Genomic DNA, 20,470 nt, shown 5'->3' with positions numbered 1-20,470 from the left:
TCCAGAACATTGATCTGAAGCGTGGACTCCTGCTGAGTCCACGTCCCTTGAGCCCTGTGGTGGAGAAAAACTGCTCCCCACCCTGACAGACTCGCGTCTGTCGTGACCACTGCCCAGGATGGGGGCAGGAATGATCTTCCCTGTGATAATGAGGTGGGAAGAAGCCACCATTGCAGAGAGTCCTTGGCTGTCTGAGAAAGGGAGACTTTCCTGTCTAGGGAAGTTGTCTTCCCGTCCCATTGGCGGAGAATGTCCCATTGAAGTGGGCGCAGATGAAACTGCGCGAACGGGACTGCCTCCATTGCTGCCACCATCTTCCCTAGGAAGTGCATGAGGCGCCTTAAGGGGTGCGACTGACCCTGAAGGAGAGACTGCACCCCTGTCTGTAGTGACCGCTGCTTGTCCAGCGGAAGCTTCACTATCGCTGAGAGAGTATGAAACTCCATGCCAAGATACGTTAGTGATTGAGTCGGTGCCAGGTTGGACTTTGAAAAGTTGATGATCCACCCGAAAGTCTGGAGAGTCTCCAGCGCAACATTCAGGCTGTGTTGGCATGCCTCTTGAGAGGGTGCTTTGACAAGTAGATCGTCTAAGTAAGGGATCACCGAATGTCCCTGAGAATGCAAGACTGCTACCACTGCCGCCATGACCTTGGTGAAAACCCGTGGGGCTGTCGCCAGACCAAATGGCAGAGCTACGAACTGGAGATGGTCGTCTCCTATCACGAAACGTAGAAAACGTTGGTGCTCTGTAGCAATCGGCACGTGGAGATAAGCATCCTTGATGTCTATTGATGCAAGGAAATCTCCTTGAGACATTGAGGCAATGACGGAGCGGAGGGATTCCATCCGGAACCGCCTGGCGTTCACATGCTTGTTGAGCAGCTTTAGGTCCAGAACAGGACGAAACGAGCCGTCCTTTTTTGGAACCACAAAGAGATTGGAGTAAAAACCTTGCCCTTGTTCCTGCAGAGGAACAGGGATCACCACTCCTTCTGCTTTTAGTGAGCACACCGCCTGCAGAAGGGCATCTGCTCGGTCGGGATATGGGGAGGTTCTGAAGAACCGAGGCGGAGGACGAGAACTGAATTCTATCCTGTACCCGTGAGACAAAATGTCTGTTACCCACCGGTCTTTGACCTGTGGCAGCCAAATGTCGCAAAAGCGGGAGAGCCTGCCACCGACCGAGGATGCGGAGGGATGAGGCCGAAAGTCATGAGGCAGCCGCCTTGGAAGCGGTTCCTCCGGTTGCTTTCTTGGGGCGTGAATGAGCCCGCCAGGAATCTGAGCTCCTTTGCTCCTTCTGAGTCCCTTTGGACGAGGAGAATTGGGTCTTGCCGGAGCCTCGAAAGGACCGAAACCTCGACTGCCACTTCCTCTGTTGAGGTTTGCTTGATCTGGGCTGGGGTAAGGAGGAGTCCTTACCCTTGGATTGCTTAATGATTTCAGCCAATTGTTCACCAAACAGTCTATCTACAGATAGTGGCAAGCTGGTTAAACATTTTTTGGAAGCAGAATCCGCTTTCCATTCCTTTAACCACAAGGCTCTGCGCAAGACAACAGAGTTGGCAGACGCAATTGAGGTACGGCTTGTAGAGTCCAGGACAGCGTTGATAGCGTAAGTCGCAAACGCAGACATTTGCGAGGTTAGGGACGCTACTCGCGGCACTGCTGGACATATGATAGAGTCCACCTGTGCCAGGCCAGCTGAAATAGCTTGTAGTGCCCACACGGCCGCGAATGCTGGAGCAAACGACGCGCCGATAGCTTCATAGACAGACTTTAACCAAAGGTCCATCTGTCTGTCATTGGCATCTTTAAGTGAAGCCCCATCTTCCACTGCAACTATGGATCTAGCTGCAAGCCTGGAGATTGGGGGATCCACCTTTGGACACTGGGTCCAGCGTTTGACCACGTCAGGGGGAAAGGGATAACGTGTATCCTTAAGACGTTTGGAGAAACGCTTATCTGGGTAAGCATGGTGTTTCTGGACTGATTCTCTGAAGTCAGCGTGGTCCAGAAAAGTACTCAGTTTACGCTTGGGATACCTGAAATGGAACTTCTCCTGCTGTGCAGCTGCCTCTTCTGCAGAAGGGGCAGGGGGAGAAGAAGGGAATTTTGTTACTTACCGTAAATTCCTTTTCTTCTAGCTCTTATTGGGAGACCCAGACGATTGGGGTATAGCTACTGCCCTCTGGAGGCCACACAAAGCACTACATTAAAAGTGCAAGGCCCCTCCCCCTCTGGCTATACCCCCCCCGTGGTATCACGGGTTCTCCAGTTTTAGTGCCAAAGCAAGAAGGAGGAAGCCAATAACTGGTTTAAACAAATTAACTCCGAATAACATCGGAGAACTGAAAAACCGTTCAACATGAACAACATGTGTACCCGCAAACAACAAAAAAACATCCCGAAGGACAACAGGGCGGGTGCTGGGTCTCCCAATAAGAGCTAGAAGAAAAGGAATTTACGGTAAGTAACAAAATTCCCTTCTTCTTCAGCGCTCTATTGGGAGACCCAGACGATTGGGACGTCCAAAAGCTGTCCCTGGGTGGGTAAAGAAATACCTCATGTTAGAGCTGCAAAACAGCCCTCCCCTACGGGGGTGTCACTGCCGCCTGCAGGACTCTTCTACCTAAGCTGGCATCCGCCGAAGCATAGGTATGCACCTGATAATGCTTGGTGAAAGTGTGCAGACTGGACCAGGTAGCTGCCTGGCACACCTGTTGAGCCGAAGCCTGGTGACGTAATGCCCAGGACGCACCCACGGCTCTGGTTGAGTGGGCTTTTAGCCCTGAAGGAACCGGAAGCCCCGCAGAACGGTAGGCCTCTAGAATTGGTTCTTTGATCCATCGAGCCAGGGTGGCTTTAGAAGCCTGCAACCCCTTGCGCGGACCAGCGACAAGGACAAAAGAAGGGAATTTTGTTACTTACCGTAAATTCCTTTTCTTCTAGCTCTTATTGGGAGACCCAGACGATTGACGATTGGGGTATAGCTACTGCCCTCCGGAGGCCACACAAAGCACTACACTAAAAAGTGCAAGGCCCCTCCCCCTCTGGCTATACCCCCCCGTGGTATCACGGGTTCTCCAGTTTTAGTGCCAAAGCAAGAAGGAGGAAGCCAATAACTGGTTTAAACAAATTAACTCCGAATAACGTCGGAGAACTGAAAAACCGTTCAACATGAACAACATGTGTACCCGCAAACAACCAAGAAATCCCGAAGGACAACAGGGCGGGTGCTGGGTCTCCCAATAAGAGCTAGAAGAAAAGGAATTTACGGTAAGTAACAAAATTCCCTTCTTCTTCAGCGCTCTATTGGGAGACCCAGACGATTGGGACGTCCAAAAGCTGTCCCTGGGTGGGTAAAGAGATACCTCATGTTAGAGCTGCAAAACAGCCCTCCCCTACGGGGATGTCACTGCCGCCTGCAGGACTCTTCTACCTAAGCTGGCATCCGCCGAAGCATAGGTATGCACCTGATAATGTTTGGTGAAAGTGTGCAGACTCGACCAGGTAGCTGCCTGGCACACCTGTTGAGCCGAAGCCTGGTGTCGTAGCGCCCAGGACGCACTCACGGCTCTGGTTGAATGGGCTTTCAGCCCTGAAAGAACCGGAAGCCCTGCAAAACGGTAGGCTTCCAGAATTGGTTCTTTGATCCATCGAGCCAGGGTGGCTTTAGAAGCCTGCAACCTCTTGCGCGTACCAGCGACAAGAGCATCGGAACGGCGTACGGGCGCCGTGCGTGAAATGTAGATTCTGAGTGCTCTCACCAGATCTAGCAAACGTAAATCATTCTCATACCGGTGAACCGGATGAGTGCAAAAGGACGGTAAGGAGATATCCTGATTAAGATGAAACGAGGATACTACCTTAGGGAGAAACTCCGGAATGATGCGCAGCACTACCTTGTCCTGGTGAAACACCAGGAAGGGAGCCTTGGATCACAGAGCTGCCAGCTCAGACACTCGCCGAAGCGATGTGATCGCAACGAGAAACGCCACCTTCTGTGACAGGCGAGAAAAGGAAACTTCCTTCAGAGGCTCGAAAGGCGGCTTCTGGAGAGCAACTAGAACCCTGTTCAGATCCCATGGATCCAACGGCCGCTTGTACGGGGGTACGATATGACAAACCCCCTGCGGGAACGTGCGCACCTTAGAAAGACGTGCTAGACGCTTCTGAAAAAACACGGATAGTGCTGAGACTTGCCCTTTGAGGGAGTCTAGCGACAAGCCCTTTTCTAACTCCTATTGTAGGAAGGAAAGAAAGATAGGCAATGCAAATGGCCAGGGAGACACTCCCTGAGTAGAGCACCAGATTAAGAAAACCTTCCACGTTCTGTGGTAGATCTTAGCAGACGTGGGCTTCCTAGCCTGTCTCATGGTGGCAACGACCCCTTGGGATAATCCTGAAGACGCTAGTATCCAGGACACACAAGCCACACAGTCAGGTTCAGGGCCGCAGAATTCCGATGGAGAAAACGGCCCTTGAGACAGTAAGTCTGGTCGGTCTGGTAGTGACCCCGGTCGGCCGACCGTGAGATGCCACAGATCCGGGTACCACGATCTCCTCGGCCAGTCTGGTGCGACGAGTATGACGCGGCTGCAATCGGATCTGATTTTTGCGCAGTACTCTGGGCAAGAGTGCCAGAGGTGGAAACACATATGTGAGCCGGAACTGCGACCAATCTTGCACTAAGGCGTCTGCCGCCAGAGCTCTGTGATCGCGCGATCGTGCCCTAAATGCCGGGACCTTGTTGGTGTGCCGAGACGCCATTAGGTCGACGTCCGGCCCCCCCCCCAGCGGCAACAGATTTCCTGAAACACGTCCTGGTGAAGGGACCATTCCCCCGCGTCCATGCCCTGGCGACTGAGGAAGCCTGCTTCCCAGTTTTCTACGCCCGGGATGTGAACTGCGGATATGGTGGATGCTGTGTCCTCCACCCACATGAGGATTCGCCGGACTTCCTGGAAGGCTGCTGACTGCGTGTCCCTCCTTGGTGGTTGATGTATGCCACCGCTGTGGAGATGTCCGACTGGATTCGGATCTGCTCCCTTCTAGCCACTTTTGGAAAGCTAATAGGGTAAGATACCCTGCCTCGATTTCCAGCACATCGAACTGAAGGGTGGACTCCTGCTGAGTCCACGTCCCCTGAGCCATGTGGCGGAGACAAACTGCTCCCCACCCTGACAGACTCGTATCTGTCGTGACCACTGCCCAGGATGGGGGCTATGGCAATGAGGTGGGAATAAGCCACTATTGCAGAGAGTCCTCGGCCGTCAGGGAAAGGGAGACTTCCCGTCCAGGGAGGTTGACTGCCCATCCCATTGGCGGAGAATGTCCCATTGCCGTTGGCGCAGATGAAACTGCGCAAAGAGAACTGCCTCGATGGCTGCCACCATCTTCCTTAGGAAGTGCATGAGGCGCCTTAAGGGGTGCGACTGGCCTTGAAGGAGAGACTGCACCTCTGTCCGCAGTGAACGCTGCTGGTTCAGCGGAAGCTTCACTATGGCTGATAGAGTATGAAACTCCATGCCGAGATACGTTAGTGATTGAGTCGGAGACAGATTTGACCTTGCCAAATTGATGATCCACCCGAAAGTCTGGAGAGTCTCCAGCGTAACCTTCAGGCTACGTTGGCATGCCTCGAGGGAGGTTGCTTTGACGAGTAGATCGTCCAAGTACGGAATCACCGGGTGTCCGTGAGAGTGCAAGACTGCTACCACTGCTGCCATGACCTTGGTGCCCACCCGTGGGGCTGTCGCCAGACTGAATGGCAGAGCTACGAACAGAAGATGTTCGTCTCCTATCACAAAACGTAGAAAACGTTGGTGCTCCGTAGCAATTGGCACGTGGAGATAGGCATCTTTGATGTCTGTTGAGGCAAGGAAGTCTCCTCGAGACATTGAGGCAATGACGGATCGGAGGGATCCCATCCGGAACCGCCTGGCGTTCGCATGCTCGTTGAGCAGTTTCAGAACCAGAACAGGACGGAAGGAACCGTCCATTTTTGGAGCCACAAAGAGATTGGAGTACAAACCCTCGCCCTCGTTCCTGAGGGGGGACAGGGATCACCACTCCTTCTGCTCTTAGAGCGTCCACCGCCTGCAGCAGGGCATCTGCTCGGTGGAGAGGTGGGGCCGTTCTGAAGAATGGAGTCGGAGGACGAGAACAGAACACTGTCCTGTGCACGTGAGCACAATGTCCGTCACCCACCGGTCTGTGACCTGTGGCAGCTAAATGTCGCCAAAGGCGGGGGAGTCTGCCATCAGCCGCGGATGCGGAGAGAGAGAGAGAGAGCTGAGAGTCCTGAGGAGACCGCCTTGGTAGCGGTTCCTCCGACCGCCTTCCTTGGGCGAGATTGAGCCCGGCCGGAATCTGAGGCCGTCTGAGGTTTTGTAGCCCTTTTGCACGAGGACAATTGGGACCTGCCGGAGCTTGGGAAGGACCGAAACCTCGACTGTACTTTTAGGACAGCATTAACAGGGTAAGTCGCAGTGCAGACATTGCGGGGTTACGGACGCCTCTGCGGTACAGATGTCCCTGCTCAAGGTCAGCTGCGCAAGAACAGCAGAAAAGGTTAGGTTGCCAATACGGCTGTGGATGCCGGAGCAACCGACACGCCGATAGCCTCCTAGACAGATTTCAACCAGAGTCCATCTGTCTGTGAATGGCATCTTGAAGTGAAGCCCCATCTCCAGTGCAACTATGGCTCTATATGCAAGCCTGGAGATTGGAGAATCCACCTTTGGACCCTGGGTCCAGCGCTGACCACGTCAGGGGAAAAAAGGGATAACGTGTATCCTAAAAACGTTTGGAGAAGACGCTTATCTGGTAAGCGTGGTGTTCCTGGACTGCTTCTCTGAAGTCAGCGTGGCCAGAAAAATACTCAATATCTGCGTGAGACACTGAAAAGGAACTTCTCCTGTTCGTCTCCTATCTCCACTGGGGGAGCTGAGGGAGAAAGATCCAACCTTCCATTGGTGGACGGTATAGGATCATTCCGTATGGCGTTACCACCCGGTGTATCCGGATTGAGAGCGATGTCAGTATCAAAGCCCTGAAGAGCTGCCTTTTGTTCAAGTAGATTGCCCATGGGTGCAAGTCTCTATATTATGACTACTCCGTCCCTGTCCATGGACAGGGTTGACAGGAGGTTTCTTTGGCCACAACTAGTAGAGCCCCGGCAGACGACGTGCTAGAGACCCCGGCAGACGACGTGCTACAGGGGAGCATGCACACAATGGGACGGTGTCATGAACAGCATCCCATGTAGTAAAAACAGCACTGAAAACTGTGTTGCTTTTTTTTTTTTTTTTTTTTTTTTTTTTTTTTGCCGCTGCCGACTAGCTATCTAGAAGTATATAGCCAAGATTGGTGACCGTACATTGCAATGTATAGCATACAGGCATAAAGTACAAATGACCACTGCAGCACAAGCAATACAAGCAGCATAGAAGCCTGTGCCCTGGCACCCCTGCTCTTCTGCTGCTGTATACTAGTCATCTAGGGGAATATAGCCCAGAAGAGTGACCCTACAGTGCAATGTATAGCATACAAGCACAAGTACAAATGAACACTGCAGCACATGCAATCCAAGCAGCATAGAAGCCTGTGCCCTGGCACCTCTGCTCTTCTGCTGCTGTAGACTGGTCATCTAGGGGAATATAGCCCAGAAGAGTGACCATACAGTGCAATGTATAGCATACAAGCACAAGTACAAATGCACACTGCAGCCCATGCAATACAAGCAGCATAGAAAAAAACCTGTGCCCCAGCACCCTTGGTTTTCTGCTGCTGTAGTCTAGCCATTCCAGGAGAATATAGCTAAGACTAGCGACTGTACAGTGCAATGTATAGCACATAAGCATAAACACAAATGAACACCTCAGTCGTGCAATACAAGCAGCCTGGAAAGCCTGTGCCTTAGCACACCTGCTTTCCTGCTGCTGATGTGTCGCTCCCCAAGCGGGCATATAGCGACCTATGTAGTTAAAAACAACACATGTATACACTGCAGTTATATCGTGGTCAGCACTATGTGTGCCTCTTACCGCCCGCCTATAAGCGGGTGTATGATCGCCACTGTCCTGCCTTGGTGCCCCGAGCTCTGCAGTAATGGCTGCCGGCTTCTTCCCCAGCTCGTGTGAGTAGGGGCGGGCCGTGGGCGTGCCCCCAAGGCAGAGCGGGAATCCGGCGTCCGACAGAGTGCAGTGAGAGGGCTGGAGCATGTAAAAAGGCTCCAGCCCTCGGCGCTGCTGATTGCTCAGCGCCTGTCCCCTTCCCTGAGTGACAGGGAGGGGGCGGGAACGAAGCGGCACTAGGCCGCAGAAGCCGGGGACTGGAGTTATAAGCGCCGCCGCCGTAAAAGCGCGGTCGGCGCCCAGTCCCCGGCGAACTACAAGTCCCAGCCGCGCCGCCGCTCCCGGAGCGTCCGGCGCGGTAGTTCCCAAAACACAAAGTCACTCAGCAAAGCTGCAGTGACTGTAACCCTTTACTGTCCCCGGCGCACTAGCACACCCAGCAAGTCTGGAGTGTGCTGTGCCTGTGTGTACGGGGACACAGAGTACCTGTAATGGTGCAGGGCCATGTCCCTGAACGGTACTCCAGCTCCACATCCAGCAGGTTCAAATGGGTCTGTGGATGGAGCCCGGCGTCAGAGCTTTGAGGCCGGCAGGATCCCACTTCCTCAGAGCCCCTCAGGGGGATGTGGAAGGAAAGCAGCATGTGGGCTCCAGCCTCCGTACCAGCAATAGGTACCTCAACCTTACAACACCATCCAGGGGTGAGAAGGGAGCATGCTGGGGACACTATATGTGTCCTCTTTTCTTCCATCCGAAATAGTCAGCAGCTACTGCTGACTAAAATCTGTGGAGCTATGCGTGGATGTCTGACCTCCTTCGCACACAAAGCTAAAAACTGGAGAACCCGTGATACCACGGGGGGGTATAGCCAGAGGGGGAGGGGCCTTGCACTTTTTAGTGTAGTGCTTTGTGTGGCCTCCGGAGGGCAGTAGCTATACCCCAATCGTCAATCGTCTGGGTCTCCCAATAGAGCGCTGAAGAAAAGTGCATCGGCACGGCGCATGGGCGCCGTGCGGGAAATGTAGATTCTGAGTGCTCTCACCAGATCTAGCAAACGTAAGTCCTTTTCATACCGGTGAACCGGATGAGGACAAAACGAAGGCAAGGATATATCCTGATTAAGATGAAAAGAGGATACGACCTTAGGGAGAAACTCCGGAATAGGGCGCAGCACTACCTTGTCCTGGTGGAACACCAGGAAGGGAGCCTTGGATGACAGAGCTGCCAGCTCAGACACTCGCCGAAGCGATGTGATCGCAACAAGAAACGCCACTTTCTGTGACAGCCGAGAAAAGGAAACTTCCTTCAGAGGCTCGAAGGGCGGCTTCTGGAGAGCAACTAGTACCCTGTTCAGATCCCATGGATCTAACGGCCGCTTGTACGGGGGCACAATATGACAGACCCCCTGCAGGAACGTGCGCACCTTAGAAAGACGTGCTAGACGCTTCTGAAAAAACACGGATAGTGCCGAAACTTGCCCTTTAAGGGAGCTGAGCGACAAGCCCTTTTCTAACCCCGATTGCAGGAAGGAAAGAAACTTGGGCAATGCAAATGGCCAGGGAGACACTCCCTGAGCAGAGCACCAGGATAAGAAAATCTTCCACGTTCTGTGGTAGATCTTAGCCGAATTCGACTTTCTAGCTTGTCTCATTGTGGCAACGACTCCTTGAGATAATCCTGCAGATGCTAGGATCCAGGACTCAATGGCCACACAGTCAGGTTCAGGGCCGCAGAATTCTGATGGAAAAACGGCCCTTGGGACAGTAAGTCTGGTCGGTCTGGCAGTGACCACGGTCGACCGATCGTGAGATGCCACAGATCCGGATACCACGACCTCCTCGGCCAGTCTGGAGCGACGAGTATGATGCGGCTGCACTCGGATCTGATCTTGCGTAGCACTCTGGGCAAGAGCGCCAGAGGCGGAAACACGTATGGGAGCTGAAACTGCGACCAATCTTGAACCAAGGCGTCTGCCGCCAGAGCTCTTTGATCGCGCGACCTCGCCATGAATGCCGGGACCTTGTTGTTGTGCCGGGATGCCATTAGGTCGACGTCCGGCACTCCCCAGCGGCGACAGATTTCCTGAAACACGTCCGGGTGAAGGGACCATTCCCCTGCGTCCATGCCCTGGCGACTGAGGAAGTCTGCTTCCCAGTTTTCTACGCCTGGGATGTGAACCGCGGATATGGTGGATGCTCTGTCCTCCACCCACATTAGAATGCGCCGGACTTCTTGGAAGGCTTGCCGACTGCGCGTCCCTCCTTGGTGGTTGATGTATGCCACCGCTGTGGAGTTGTCCGATTGGATTCGGATCTGCTTTCCTTCCAGCCACTGTTGGAAGGCCAGTAGAGCAAGATACACTGCTCTGATCTCCAGAACATTGATCTGAAGGGTGGACTCCTGCGGAGTCCACGTCCCCTGAGCCCTGTGGTGGAGAAATACTGCTCCCCACCCTGACAGACTCGCATCTGTCGTGACTACTGCCCAGGATGGGGGCAGGAAGGATCTTCCCTGAGACAATGAGGTGGGAAGGAGCCACCATTGTAGGGAGTCCTTGGCCGTCTGGGAAAGCGAGACTTTCCTGTCCAGGGACGTTGACTTCCCGTCCCATTGGCGGAGAATGTCCCATTGAAGTGGGCGCAGATGAAACTGCGCAAAGGGAACTGCTTCCATGGCTGCCACCATCTTCCCTAGGAAATGCATGAGGCGCCGCAAGGGATGCAACTGGCCCTGCAGAAGAGATTGCACCCCTGTCTGTAGTGACCGCTGCTTGTTCAGCGGAAGCTTCACTATCGCTGCTAGAGTATGAAACTCCATGCCAAGATACGTTAGTGATTGAGTCGGTGATAGGATCGACTTTGGAAAGTTGATGATCCATCCGAAAGACTGTAGGGTCTCCAGCGTAGCATTCAGGCTGTGCTGACATGCCTCTTGAGAGGGAGCTTTGACCAATAAATCGTCTAGGTAAGGGATCACCGAGTGTCCCTGAGAGTGCAAGACTGCTACCACCGCCGCCATGACCTTGGTGAAGACCCGTGGGGCTGTTGCCAGACCAAATGGCAGAGCTACGAACTGAAAATGGTCGTCTCCTATCACAAAACGTAGAAAACGTTGATGTTCTGTAGCAATTGGCACGTGGAGATAAGCATCTTTGATGTCTATTGAGGCAAGGAAGTCTCCTCTGGACATTGAGGCAATGACAGAACGCAGGGTTTCCATCCGGAACTTCCTGGCGTGCACATGTTTGTTGAGCCGTTTTAGGTCCAGAACAGGACGGAACGAGCCGTCCTTTTTTGGAACCACAAAGAGATTGGAGTAAAACCCTTGCCCTTGTTCCTGAGGAGGGACTGGGATCACCACTCCTTCCGCTCTTAGGGAGCCCACCGCCTGCAGCAGAGCATCTGCTCGGTCTGGATGTGGGGAGGTTCTGAAGAACCGAGCTGGAGGACGAGAATTGAACTCGATTCTGTACCCGCGAGACAAAATGTCCGTCACCCACCGGTCTTTGACCTGTGACATCCAAATGCCGGAAAAGCGGGAGAGCCTGCCCCCGACCGGCGATGCGGAGGGAGGGGGCTGGAAGTCATGAGGTAGCCGCTTTGGAAGCGGTACCTCCATTTGCTTTCTTGGGGCGCGTGTGAGCCCGCCACGAATCTGAGTTTCTTTGCGTCCTCTGAGTCCCTTTGGACGAGGTAAATGGTGTCTTGCCCGAACCTCGAAAGGACTGAAACCTCTGCTGCCACTTTTTCTGCTGAGGTTTGGTTGTTCTGGGTTGTGGTAAAGAGGAGTCTTTACCCTTAGACTGCTTAATGATATCAGCCAATGGCTCGCCAAACAGTCTATCTCTAGATAAAGGCAAACTGGTTAAACATTTTTTGGAACCAGCATCTGCTTTCCAGTCCTTTAACCACAAGGCTCTGCGCAAAACTACCGAATTGGCGGACGCCATTGAGGTGCGACTGGTAGATTCTAGGACCGCATTGATAGCGTAAGACGCAAACGCCGACATCTGCGTGGTAAGGTGCGCCACTTGCGGCACTGCTGGATGTATGATAGCATCCACTTTTGCTAAGCCAGCTGAAATAGCCTGGAGTGCCCATACGGCTGCGAATGCCGGAGCAAACGACGCGCCGATAGCTTCATAGACAGATTTTAACCAAAGGTCCATCTGTCTGTCATTGGCATCTTTAAGTGAAGCGCCATCCTCCACTGCAACTATGGACCTAGCTGCGAGTTTGGAAATCGGGGGGTCTACCTTTGGACACTGTGTCCAGCGCTTGACCACCTCAGGGGGGAAAGGGAAACGTGTATCTTTAGATCGTTTAGAGAAACGCCTTTCTGGGTGAGCGTCGTGCTTCTGGATTGATTCTCTGAAGTCAGCGTGATCCAACAAAGCACTCAATTTACGCTTGGGATAAAGGAAACGAAACTTCTCCTGCTCCGCAGCCGCCTCTTCTGCTGAAGGGGCTGGGGGAGAAATATCCAACAGCCTATTGATGGCTGAGATAAGGTCGTTTACCATGGCATCCCCATCAGGGGTATCCAGGTTGAGAGGGGTTCCAGGAATGGATTCCTGATCACTCTCATCAGACGCATCACAGGGAGACTGATTGCGCTGAGACCCTGAGCAGTGTGATGACGTCGAGGGTCTTTCCCAGCGAGCTCGCTTAGGGTGGCTGGGGCTATCATCTGAGTCATAATCCTCGGCCTGTGAAGCCGGGGACCCCCCTGTGGGCTGGATTAATTCCAAGTGAGGGGGACCTGAGGACAGAGGCCTCGCCGTGCCCAAAGACTGAGCCCCATGCATAGATTGCAAGGTTTCAAGGATTTTTGCCATAGAGACAGACATATTATCAGCAAAAACTGCAAAGTCTGTCCCTGTCACCGGGGCAGGACTAACAGGCGTCTCAGCCTGGGTCACTCTCCCTCCTGACTCCGGCTGGCGAAGCAGCACCGGGTCGGAGCATTGCACACAATGGGGGTCATCGGAGCCTGCTGGTAGATTAGCCCCACATGCAGCACCCGCAGTATACACAGCCCTAGCCTTGGCAGCCTTGCGTTTTGAGGATGGCATGTTGTTGCTTCCACAGAGTGATCTGGGAGATGCAGCCAGAAGCGACCTCACAGTGCAAGAAATACAATATCTCTATATCCTACACAGTACACCGATACACCGTGAGGCACTAGAGGGACCAGCACAGAAAAATCGCTTACCGCCCGCTTAAAAAGCGGGTGTGTGGTCGCCAGATAGCCCCTAGTCCAGGTCTCCCAGAGCCTTGCGTCCTTCCTCCAGCCAGACTGCATGTAATGGCTGCCGGCGTCCTGAGAGAGAAGGGGGGCGGGCCCTGGGCGTTCCTGGCTAAGAGCGGGAAGCCTGCTTCCCTCTGTGCCTAGTGTGAGGGCTGGAGCATGTAAATCAGGCTCCAGCCCTCGTCGCTGCTAGCGAACAGCGTCTCTCCCCTACCCTGAATGACAGGGTGGGGGCGGGAACGAATCGGAGCTGCCGGCGTCCTAGGCCCAAAAAGCCGGGGACTCAATTTATAACCGCCGCCGCCGTAAAAGCGCGGACGGCGGATCCCCGGCGCACCACAAGTCACAGCAGCGCCGCCCGGTCCAGAGGGGGGTCGGCGCTGCGTTCCCATACACAAACAATCCCCCAGTAATCTGTAGGGACACTAACTCCAACGTTGCGGTCCCCGGCGCACTACAACACCCAGCCAGCCCGGAGTGTGTCTGTGCCTGCCGGGGACACAGAGTACCTGTATGATGCAGGGCCTGTCCCTGATCGTACTCCTGCTCCGTCTCCATCAGGTTCTAATGGGTCTGTGGATGGAGCCCGGCGTCAGAGCTGAGAGGCCGGCAGGATCCCACTTCCACAGAGCCCTACCAGGGGATGTGGAAGGAAAACAGCATGTCAGGCTCCAGCCCTGTACCAGCAATAGGTACCTCAACCTTACAACACCATCCAGGGGTGAGAAGGGAGCATGCTGGGGACACTATATGTGTCCTCTTTTCTTCCATCCGAAATAGTCAGCAGCTACTGCTGACTAAAATCTGTGGAGCTATGCATGGAATGTCTGACCTCCTTCGCACACAAAGCTAAAACTGGAGAACCCGTGATACCACGGGGGGGGTATAGCCAGAGGGGGAGGGGCCTTGCACTTTTAATGTAGTGCTTTGTGTGGCCTCCAGAGGGCAGTAGCTATACCCCAATCGTCTGGGTCTCCCAATAGAGCGCTGAAGAAATTTCCAATAGACTATTGATGGCCCCTATAAGGTCATTTACCATGGCGTCACCATCAGGAGTATCCAGATTGAGAGCGGTTTCAGGATTAGACTCCTGATCCCCCTCCTCCGTCTCATCATGTAGAGACTCTTCTCGCTGAGACCCTGATCCGCGTGATGACGTGGAGGGTCTCTCCCAGCGAGCACGCTTAGGCTGCCTGGGACTGTCATCTGAATCAGAGCCGTCAGGCTGAGATGCCTGGGACCCCCTCGAAGCACGGATTAACTCCAACTGAGGGGGGCCGGGGAACATTGCCGCAGCAGTGTCCATGGACTGAGTAACTGGCCTGGCCTGCAAGGTCTCTAGGATTTTTGTCATAGTGACAGACATCCTGTCAGCAAAAACTGCAAACTCTGTCCCCGTCACCGGGACAGGGTTCACCGGTGACTCTGCCTGGGCCACTACCACCATAGACTCCGGCTGACGAAGTGGCACAGGGACCGAACATTGCACACAATGGGGGTCATTGTAACCTGCCGGTAGATCAGCCCCACAAGCGGCACAAGCAGCGCTCACAGCCTGTGTCTTGGCACCCTTGCGTTTTGCAGATGACATGTTGTCGTCTCCTCAGAGCAATTGGGGTATACAGCCAAGAAGCGACCTTACAGTGCAAAATATAGATATATATGGTACAGAGAAAAAAGTACACAAATATAACACTGTGGCACTAGTGGGGCCAGCACTTAAGTGCTGCTTACCGCCCGCTTAACGCGGGTGTGTGGTCGCCAGAAATCCCTTGTCTGGGTCTCCCAGAGCCTGTGTCCGTTCTCCAGCCAGACTGCATGTGAGGAATGGCTGCCGGCGTCCTGTGGAGAGGGGCGGGCCCTGGGCGTGTGCAGACAAAGAGCGGGAAACCTGCGTCCCACTGTGCTCAGTGAGAGGGCTGGAGCATGTAAATAAGACTCCAGCCCTCGGCGCTGATTAAGTGTACAGCGTCTCTCCCTTGCCCTGATTGACAGGGTGGGGGCGGAAACGAAGCGGAGCTAGGCCGCAGAAGCCGGGGACTAAATTTATAAGCGACGCCGTCGTAAAAGCACGGTCGTCGCTAAGTCCCCGGCGCACTACAAGTCGCAGCTGCGCCGCCGCTCTAGGGGCGGCCGGCGCGGCAGTCCCCAACACATAAAGTCACTCAGAAAAACTGTAGTGACTGTAACCCCAGCGCGCAGCGCTACTGTCCCCGGCGCACTAGCACACCCAGCAAGTCTGGAGTGTGCGCGGCCTGTACATACGGGGACACAGAGTACCTTAATGTCGCAGGGCCTTGTCCCTGAACGGTACCCAGCTCCGTATCCAGCAGGTTCCATGGGTCTGTGGATGGAGCCCGGCCTCAGGGCTTGGGGGCCGGTAAGATCCCACTTCCTCAGAGCCCCTCAGGGGGATGGGGAAGGAAAACAGCATGTGGGCTCCAGCCTCCGTACCCGCAATGGGTACCTCAACCTTAACAAACACCGCCGACATAAAGTGGGGTGAGAAGGGAGCATGCTGGGGGCCCTAGTATGGGCCCTCTTTTCTTCCATCCGACATAGTCAGCAGCTGCTGCTGACTAAACAGTGGAGCTATGCGTGGATGTCTGACCTCCTTCGCACAAAGCAGAAAACTGGTGAGCCAGTGATCCCACTGGGGGTGTATAGCCAGAAGGGGAGGGGCCTTACACTTTTTAGTGTAATGCTTTGTGTGGCCTCCGGAGGCAGTGCTATACACCCCAATCGTCTGGGTCTCCCAATGGAGCGCCGAAGAAAGTTGGATTTTGGTTTTGTCTGACCAGAGCACCTTCTTCCACGTTTGGGGTCTCCCAGGTGGCTTGTGGCAAACTTTAAACAACACTTTTTATGGATATCTTTGAGAAATGGCTTTCTTCTTGCCATTCTTCCATTAAGGCCAGATTTGTGCAGTGTATGACTGATTGTTGTCCTATGGACATACTCTCCCACCTCAGCTGTAGATCTCTGCAGATCATCCAGAGTGATCATGGGCCTCTTGGCTGCATCTCTGATCAGTCTTCTTCTTGTGTGAGATGACAGTTTGGATGGACGGCCGGGTCTTGGTAGATTTGCAGTGGTATGATTCTCCTTTCATTTCAATATGATCGCTTGCACAGTGCTTTTTGGGATGTTTAAAGTTTTGGAAATCTTTTTGTAACCAAATCCGGCTTTAAACTTCTCCACAACAGTATCACGGACCTGCCTGTTGTGTTCCTTGGTCTTCATGATGCTCTCTGCGCTTTACACAGAACCCTGAGACTATCACAGAGCAGGGGCATTTATACGGAGACTTGATTACATACAGGGTCTTATTTTTATCATCATCAGTCATTTAGGACAACATTGGATCATTCAGAGATCCTCAATCAACTTCTGGAGTGAGTTTTCTGCACTGAAAGTAAAGGGGATGAATAATTTTGCACGCCCCAATTTCCAGTTATTTATATTTTTTTTTTAAGCAATAATTTTCGTTCAACCTCACAATTGTGTCCACTTGTTGTTGATTCTTCACCAGAACATTAACATTTTTATCTTTGTTGGAAGCCTGAAATGTGGGAAAAGTTTGAAAAATTCAAGGGGGCCGAAGTGTGTGTGTGTGTGTGTGTGTGTGTGTGTGTGTGTGTGTGTGTGTGTGTCATTATATTATATATATATATATATATATATATATATATATATATATATATATTATTATATATATATATATATATATATATATATATTGATATTTACAGATGTTACTAGGGACTTTCACTGCACTGTCCGATCACTTCTCCTGAATAGAGCGATGCTTCAGCAGACATGCTGATCTCCTGTGACTGCTGCGCTCTGCTGGGCTACACAGGAAGTGAGTCATCCCAGCAACAGGGGTCATCATCTGATCCTGCGCTGTCATGGCAACCTATTGGCACCCCGTGTTCATGTCATGGGGCAACCGACTGCGGCAGGGAACAACGCGATCCCCGCTGGCGTGTACCTGATTGTGCGGTCAAAGTTTGACAGCGCGATCTAAGGAGTTAAAGGGGTATTCCCATCTCAGAGATCCTGTCCCAATATGTAGTAGGTATAATAATAATAGTATTAGCAAATATCTCCAATTAGACATGTAGTATAGTTCTTCTGATTAGCTATGTCATTACTTCATGTTCAGAGCAGTGCAGGACCTTAGGTATCCATGGTTACGACCACAAGCAACTGACTGTCACTATATGCGTGGTCGTAACTATGGATACCTAAGGTCCTCCAATACTCTGAACATGAGATAAGAGACATAGTGAATCAAGGAAAACGAAACTACATTTCTAATTGGAGTTATTTGCTAATATTATTATTCCACCTACTACATATTGGGGATAGGATCTTGGAGATGGGAATACCCTTTAACAAGTGCTAGTGGATCTTGGACATGAAGGGGTTAAAAAAAAGTGATGTGAAAACTGTTCTTTAATCTGAAGAAGGATACTCGTTATAGAGCAGACTGGTGTCGCTGATGCTGGAGGCCGAGCTCTTCCCCATAGGGACGTCCACGCCGTCCAGTTGTACGGTAGCAGCAGGATCCGGCGCCGTCCGACCCAAACCTATAAAAAAAAAAAAAAAGAAATAAAAAAACGCAATGATAAGAAGGTAAAGAAGTAGTTTTCTGGACCTGTAGGTCAGGAATGACGGTGCGGACAGATGTGGCCATTCTGGGTCTATACGGCCATGACATTATATACCTGTATATGGGGGTGTGGAGGAGCACTCACCTTTTACACTGTGTTTGCCCTTAGGTAGTTTTGTTATATGAGCAGCAGATTTTAATTCATGCCTGCAAATGAAGAAAAGAGGTTAGAGAAAGGGTTTAGACACATGGTGTCATGCGGTGTTCGGCTGTGCACACACCTGCTGGCATGGAGTCGTCAGACTCTGTTCACACCACAAAGCCTGACAAGCAACCTGAGGCTTATGGATTGTTCAGCCAGAGCCGGGTGTCGGCTGGTTCAGGTTCACTGGTCTTCAGTTCTGCAGGGGTTAATTCCTGCAGACTGCTGAGCAGGACCTAAGAGCTCAGGTTGCAGCTGCCTCCTCCCTATATATAGCTTCAGCGATCCCGGTCTTGGTGATTTTCCTGTTAATGGTGATCTGTGTTGCACTTTTGAATGGTGTGGACGTTCCCCTGTTGTGTGTTACTTCATCCCCTTTTGCAATGCCCCAAGTACACATTGTCTCTCCTGTGTTTTGAGTGCTGCGTGTACGAGTTTACGTTCTCCCTTGTCCGTGTCATTTTGTGGGGTTTTGTCGTGTTTTCCAGCCCGCCCCAATAGTGTGTGTGAGAGAGAGAGAGGGGGAGTAAGATCAGGGCCTGGACAGGAGTTAGGGTCACACTGGGGGCTCGGACCTGGCTACCATCAAGCCTACCTCCGAGATAAGGGACAGAGCAGGGACTGAGGACCAGCCTAGGTGCCCCTGTCCTGTCTATACATACCCAATGACACATGGATGCAATACTGGGGAAAAAAGGTGATGTTCTGCAGCAGAGGAATGGACAACTAGGTAACAAGACCAGGATCAGTCGAGACAGCCATTATCTACATATGTCCTCACAGCATATGACTAGTACATGCACCGATGAGACAATCTGCATTAGGGTTCCCCCCACCCCCCAAGGATTCAATCGATTCATTAAAAAAATAAAATTAGATTTTCCTTACATGTTTCCGAGAGCGACTTCTCCCAGCAGGATCAGGCCGATGGGATTACTAGGCATTGTGTGACAGTAGTTTGCACTTTTAGATACCATGTCGGCAAAATAGATACCCTTACCGAACATGTAACCGGTCTGTAAAAGAAAGCAAAGACGAGAGTGAATGTTACCTCCGAAGAAAGGCTGAAGATTTATCTATGTAAAACAATAAGAAAGGCCGTCGACAGATGTCCCCTTTCTATGAAAAGAGCAGGGGGTGCACATATTTTCTGGGCAAGAGGACCAGTGTGATATCAAACCATTTCCAAAAGAAATAATAAAGTGGTCACTTATGGCACACTGCGCCAAAGAAATGTCCTAGATGTTTGAAAAGTGCAATGTGGAGAAAAGGGGAATTGTATCCCAAAAGTAGACACATGCATATGCACCAAGCGGTCTCCACCTGACCCATAAATGAGCCATTGTGCACATCTCACACTACATCATCCGATTTCCAGCCACATCCGTAACCCCAGAGATGGCAGCACCGAGCTGCGGGTATGCAGACAAGGATCTGTGTCCCCGGCAGGTTGGGGGCCCCACAATGGCACTGCATGTAACCCCCGGATTGTAGAATATATATGTCCGATTTCTTCCTCCGCTCGCATGTACTCACAACAGGCGCTTCCGGCGGAGCGATCCTGAGACCCTGGGATAAGATTCCCGCAAAGTTGGTGGTGCGGGAGCCGTGCCAGAGCAGCTGGCGGTTGTGTAGCTGTCGGAACGGCTTGTACCGCTGACCCTCTCCTTCTCTCGCAATCTTGAAAATCTGTATTTTACAGGAAAAAAAAATTACAAAAACATCAGAAAACTCAAGACTGATTAGTTCCCTTCTTGATGGCGCGGACCAGCACCTCCCTCTACATGCCCCGAATATGGGCCTCCATTTCTATGTGACCTGCGGCCGCAAACCACATCCAAAATGTGGCCAAATTATTCTTTTTTTTAGGTTTTGCAGGAAATTTGTGAATTTTCTAAAACTCTGTTCACATAATACAGAGGGATTAAAGTATAGGACAATTCTCTGATATCCAGAAAGAAGGGAATTTTGTTACTTACCGTAAATTCCTTTTCTTCTAGCTCTTATTGGGAGACCCAGACGATTGGGTGTATAGCACTGCCTCCGGAGGCCACACAAAGCAATTACACTAAAAAGTGTAAGGCCCCTCCCCTTCTGGCTATACACCCCCAGTGGGATCACTGGCTCACCAGTTTTAGTGCAAAAGCAAGAAGGAGGAAAGCCAATAACTGGTTTAAACAAATTCACTCCGAGTAACATCGGAGAACTGAAAACCGTTCAACATGAACAACATGTGTACCCGCAAACAAACCAAAAATCCCGAAGGACAACAGGGCGGGTGCTGGGTCTCCCAATAAGAGCTAGAAGAAAAGGAATT

General features: G+C 52.1%; 1 protein-coding gene across 1 annotated transcript in view; it reads right to left on the bottom strand.

Moving 5' to 3' along the window:
* Positions 1–20,470, bottom strand: part of PARP1 (poly(ADP-ribose) polymerase 1) — a 153,863-nt gene that overhangs the window by 4,785 nt on the left and 128,608 nt on the right. Inside the window, exons 19-22 of the mRNA XM_075339063.1 lie at positions 19,690–19,842; positions 19,042–19,169; positions 18,097–18,158; positions 17,814–17,928 (exon numbers count right to left, since the gene is read on the bottom strand). Of these exons, the coding sequence (XP_075195178.1) occupies positions 17,814–17,928; positions 18,097–18,158; positions 19,042–19,169; positions 19,690–19,842 (458 nt within the window). The remainder of the gene's footprint in view (positions 1–17,813; positions 17,929–18,096; positions 18,159–19,041; positions 19,170–19,689; positions 19,843–20,470) is intronic.

Source organism: Anomaloglossus baeobatrachus, chromosome 3 (assembly GCF_048569485.1).
Source record: "Anomaloglossus baeobatrachus isolate aAnoBae1 chromosome 3, aAnoBae1.hap1, whole genome shotgun sequence".
Taxonomy (NCBI): Eukaryota; Metazoa; Chordata; class Amphibia; order Anura; family Aromobatidae; genus Anomaloglossus; species Anomaloglossus baeobatrachus.
The sequence above is the reverse complement of the archived record's forward strand: the minus strand, read 5'-3'. Positions and strand labels throughout refer to the sequence as shown.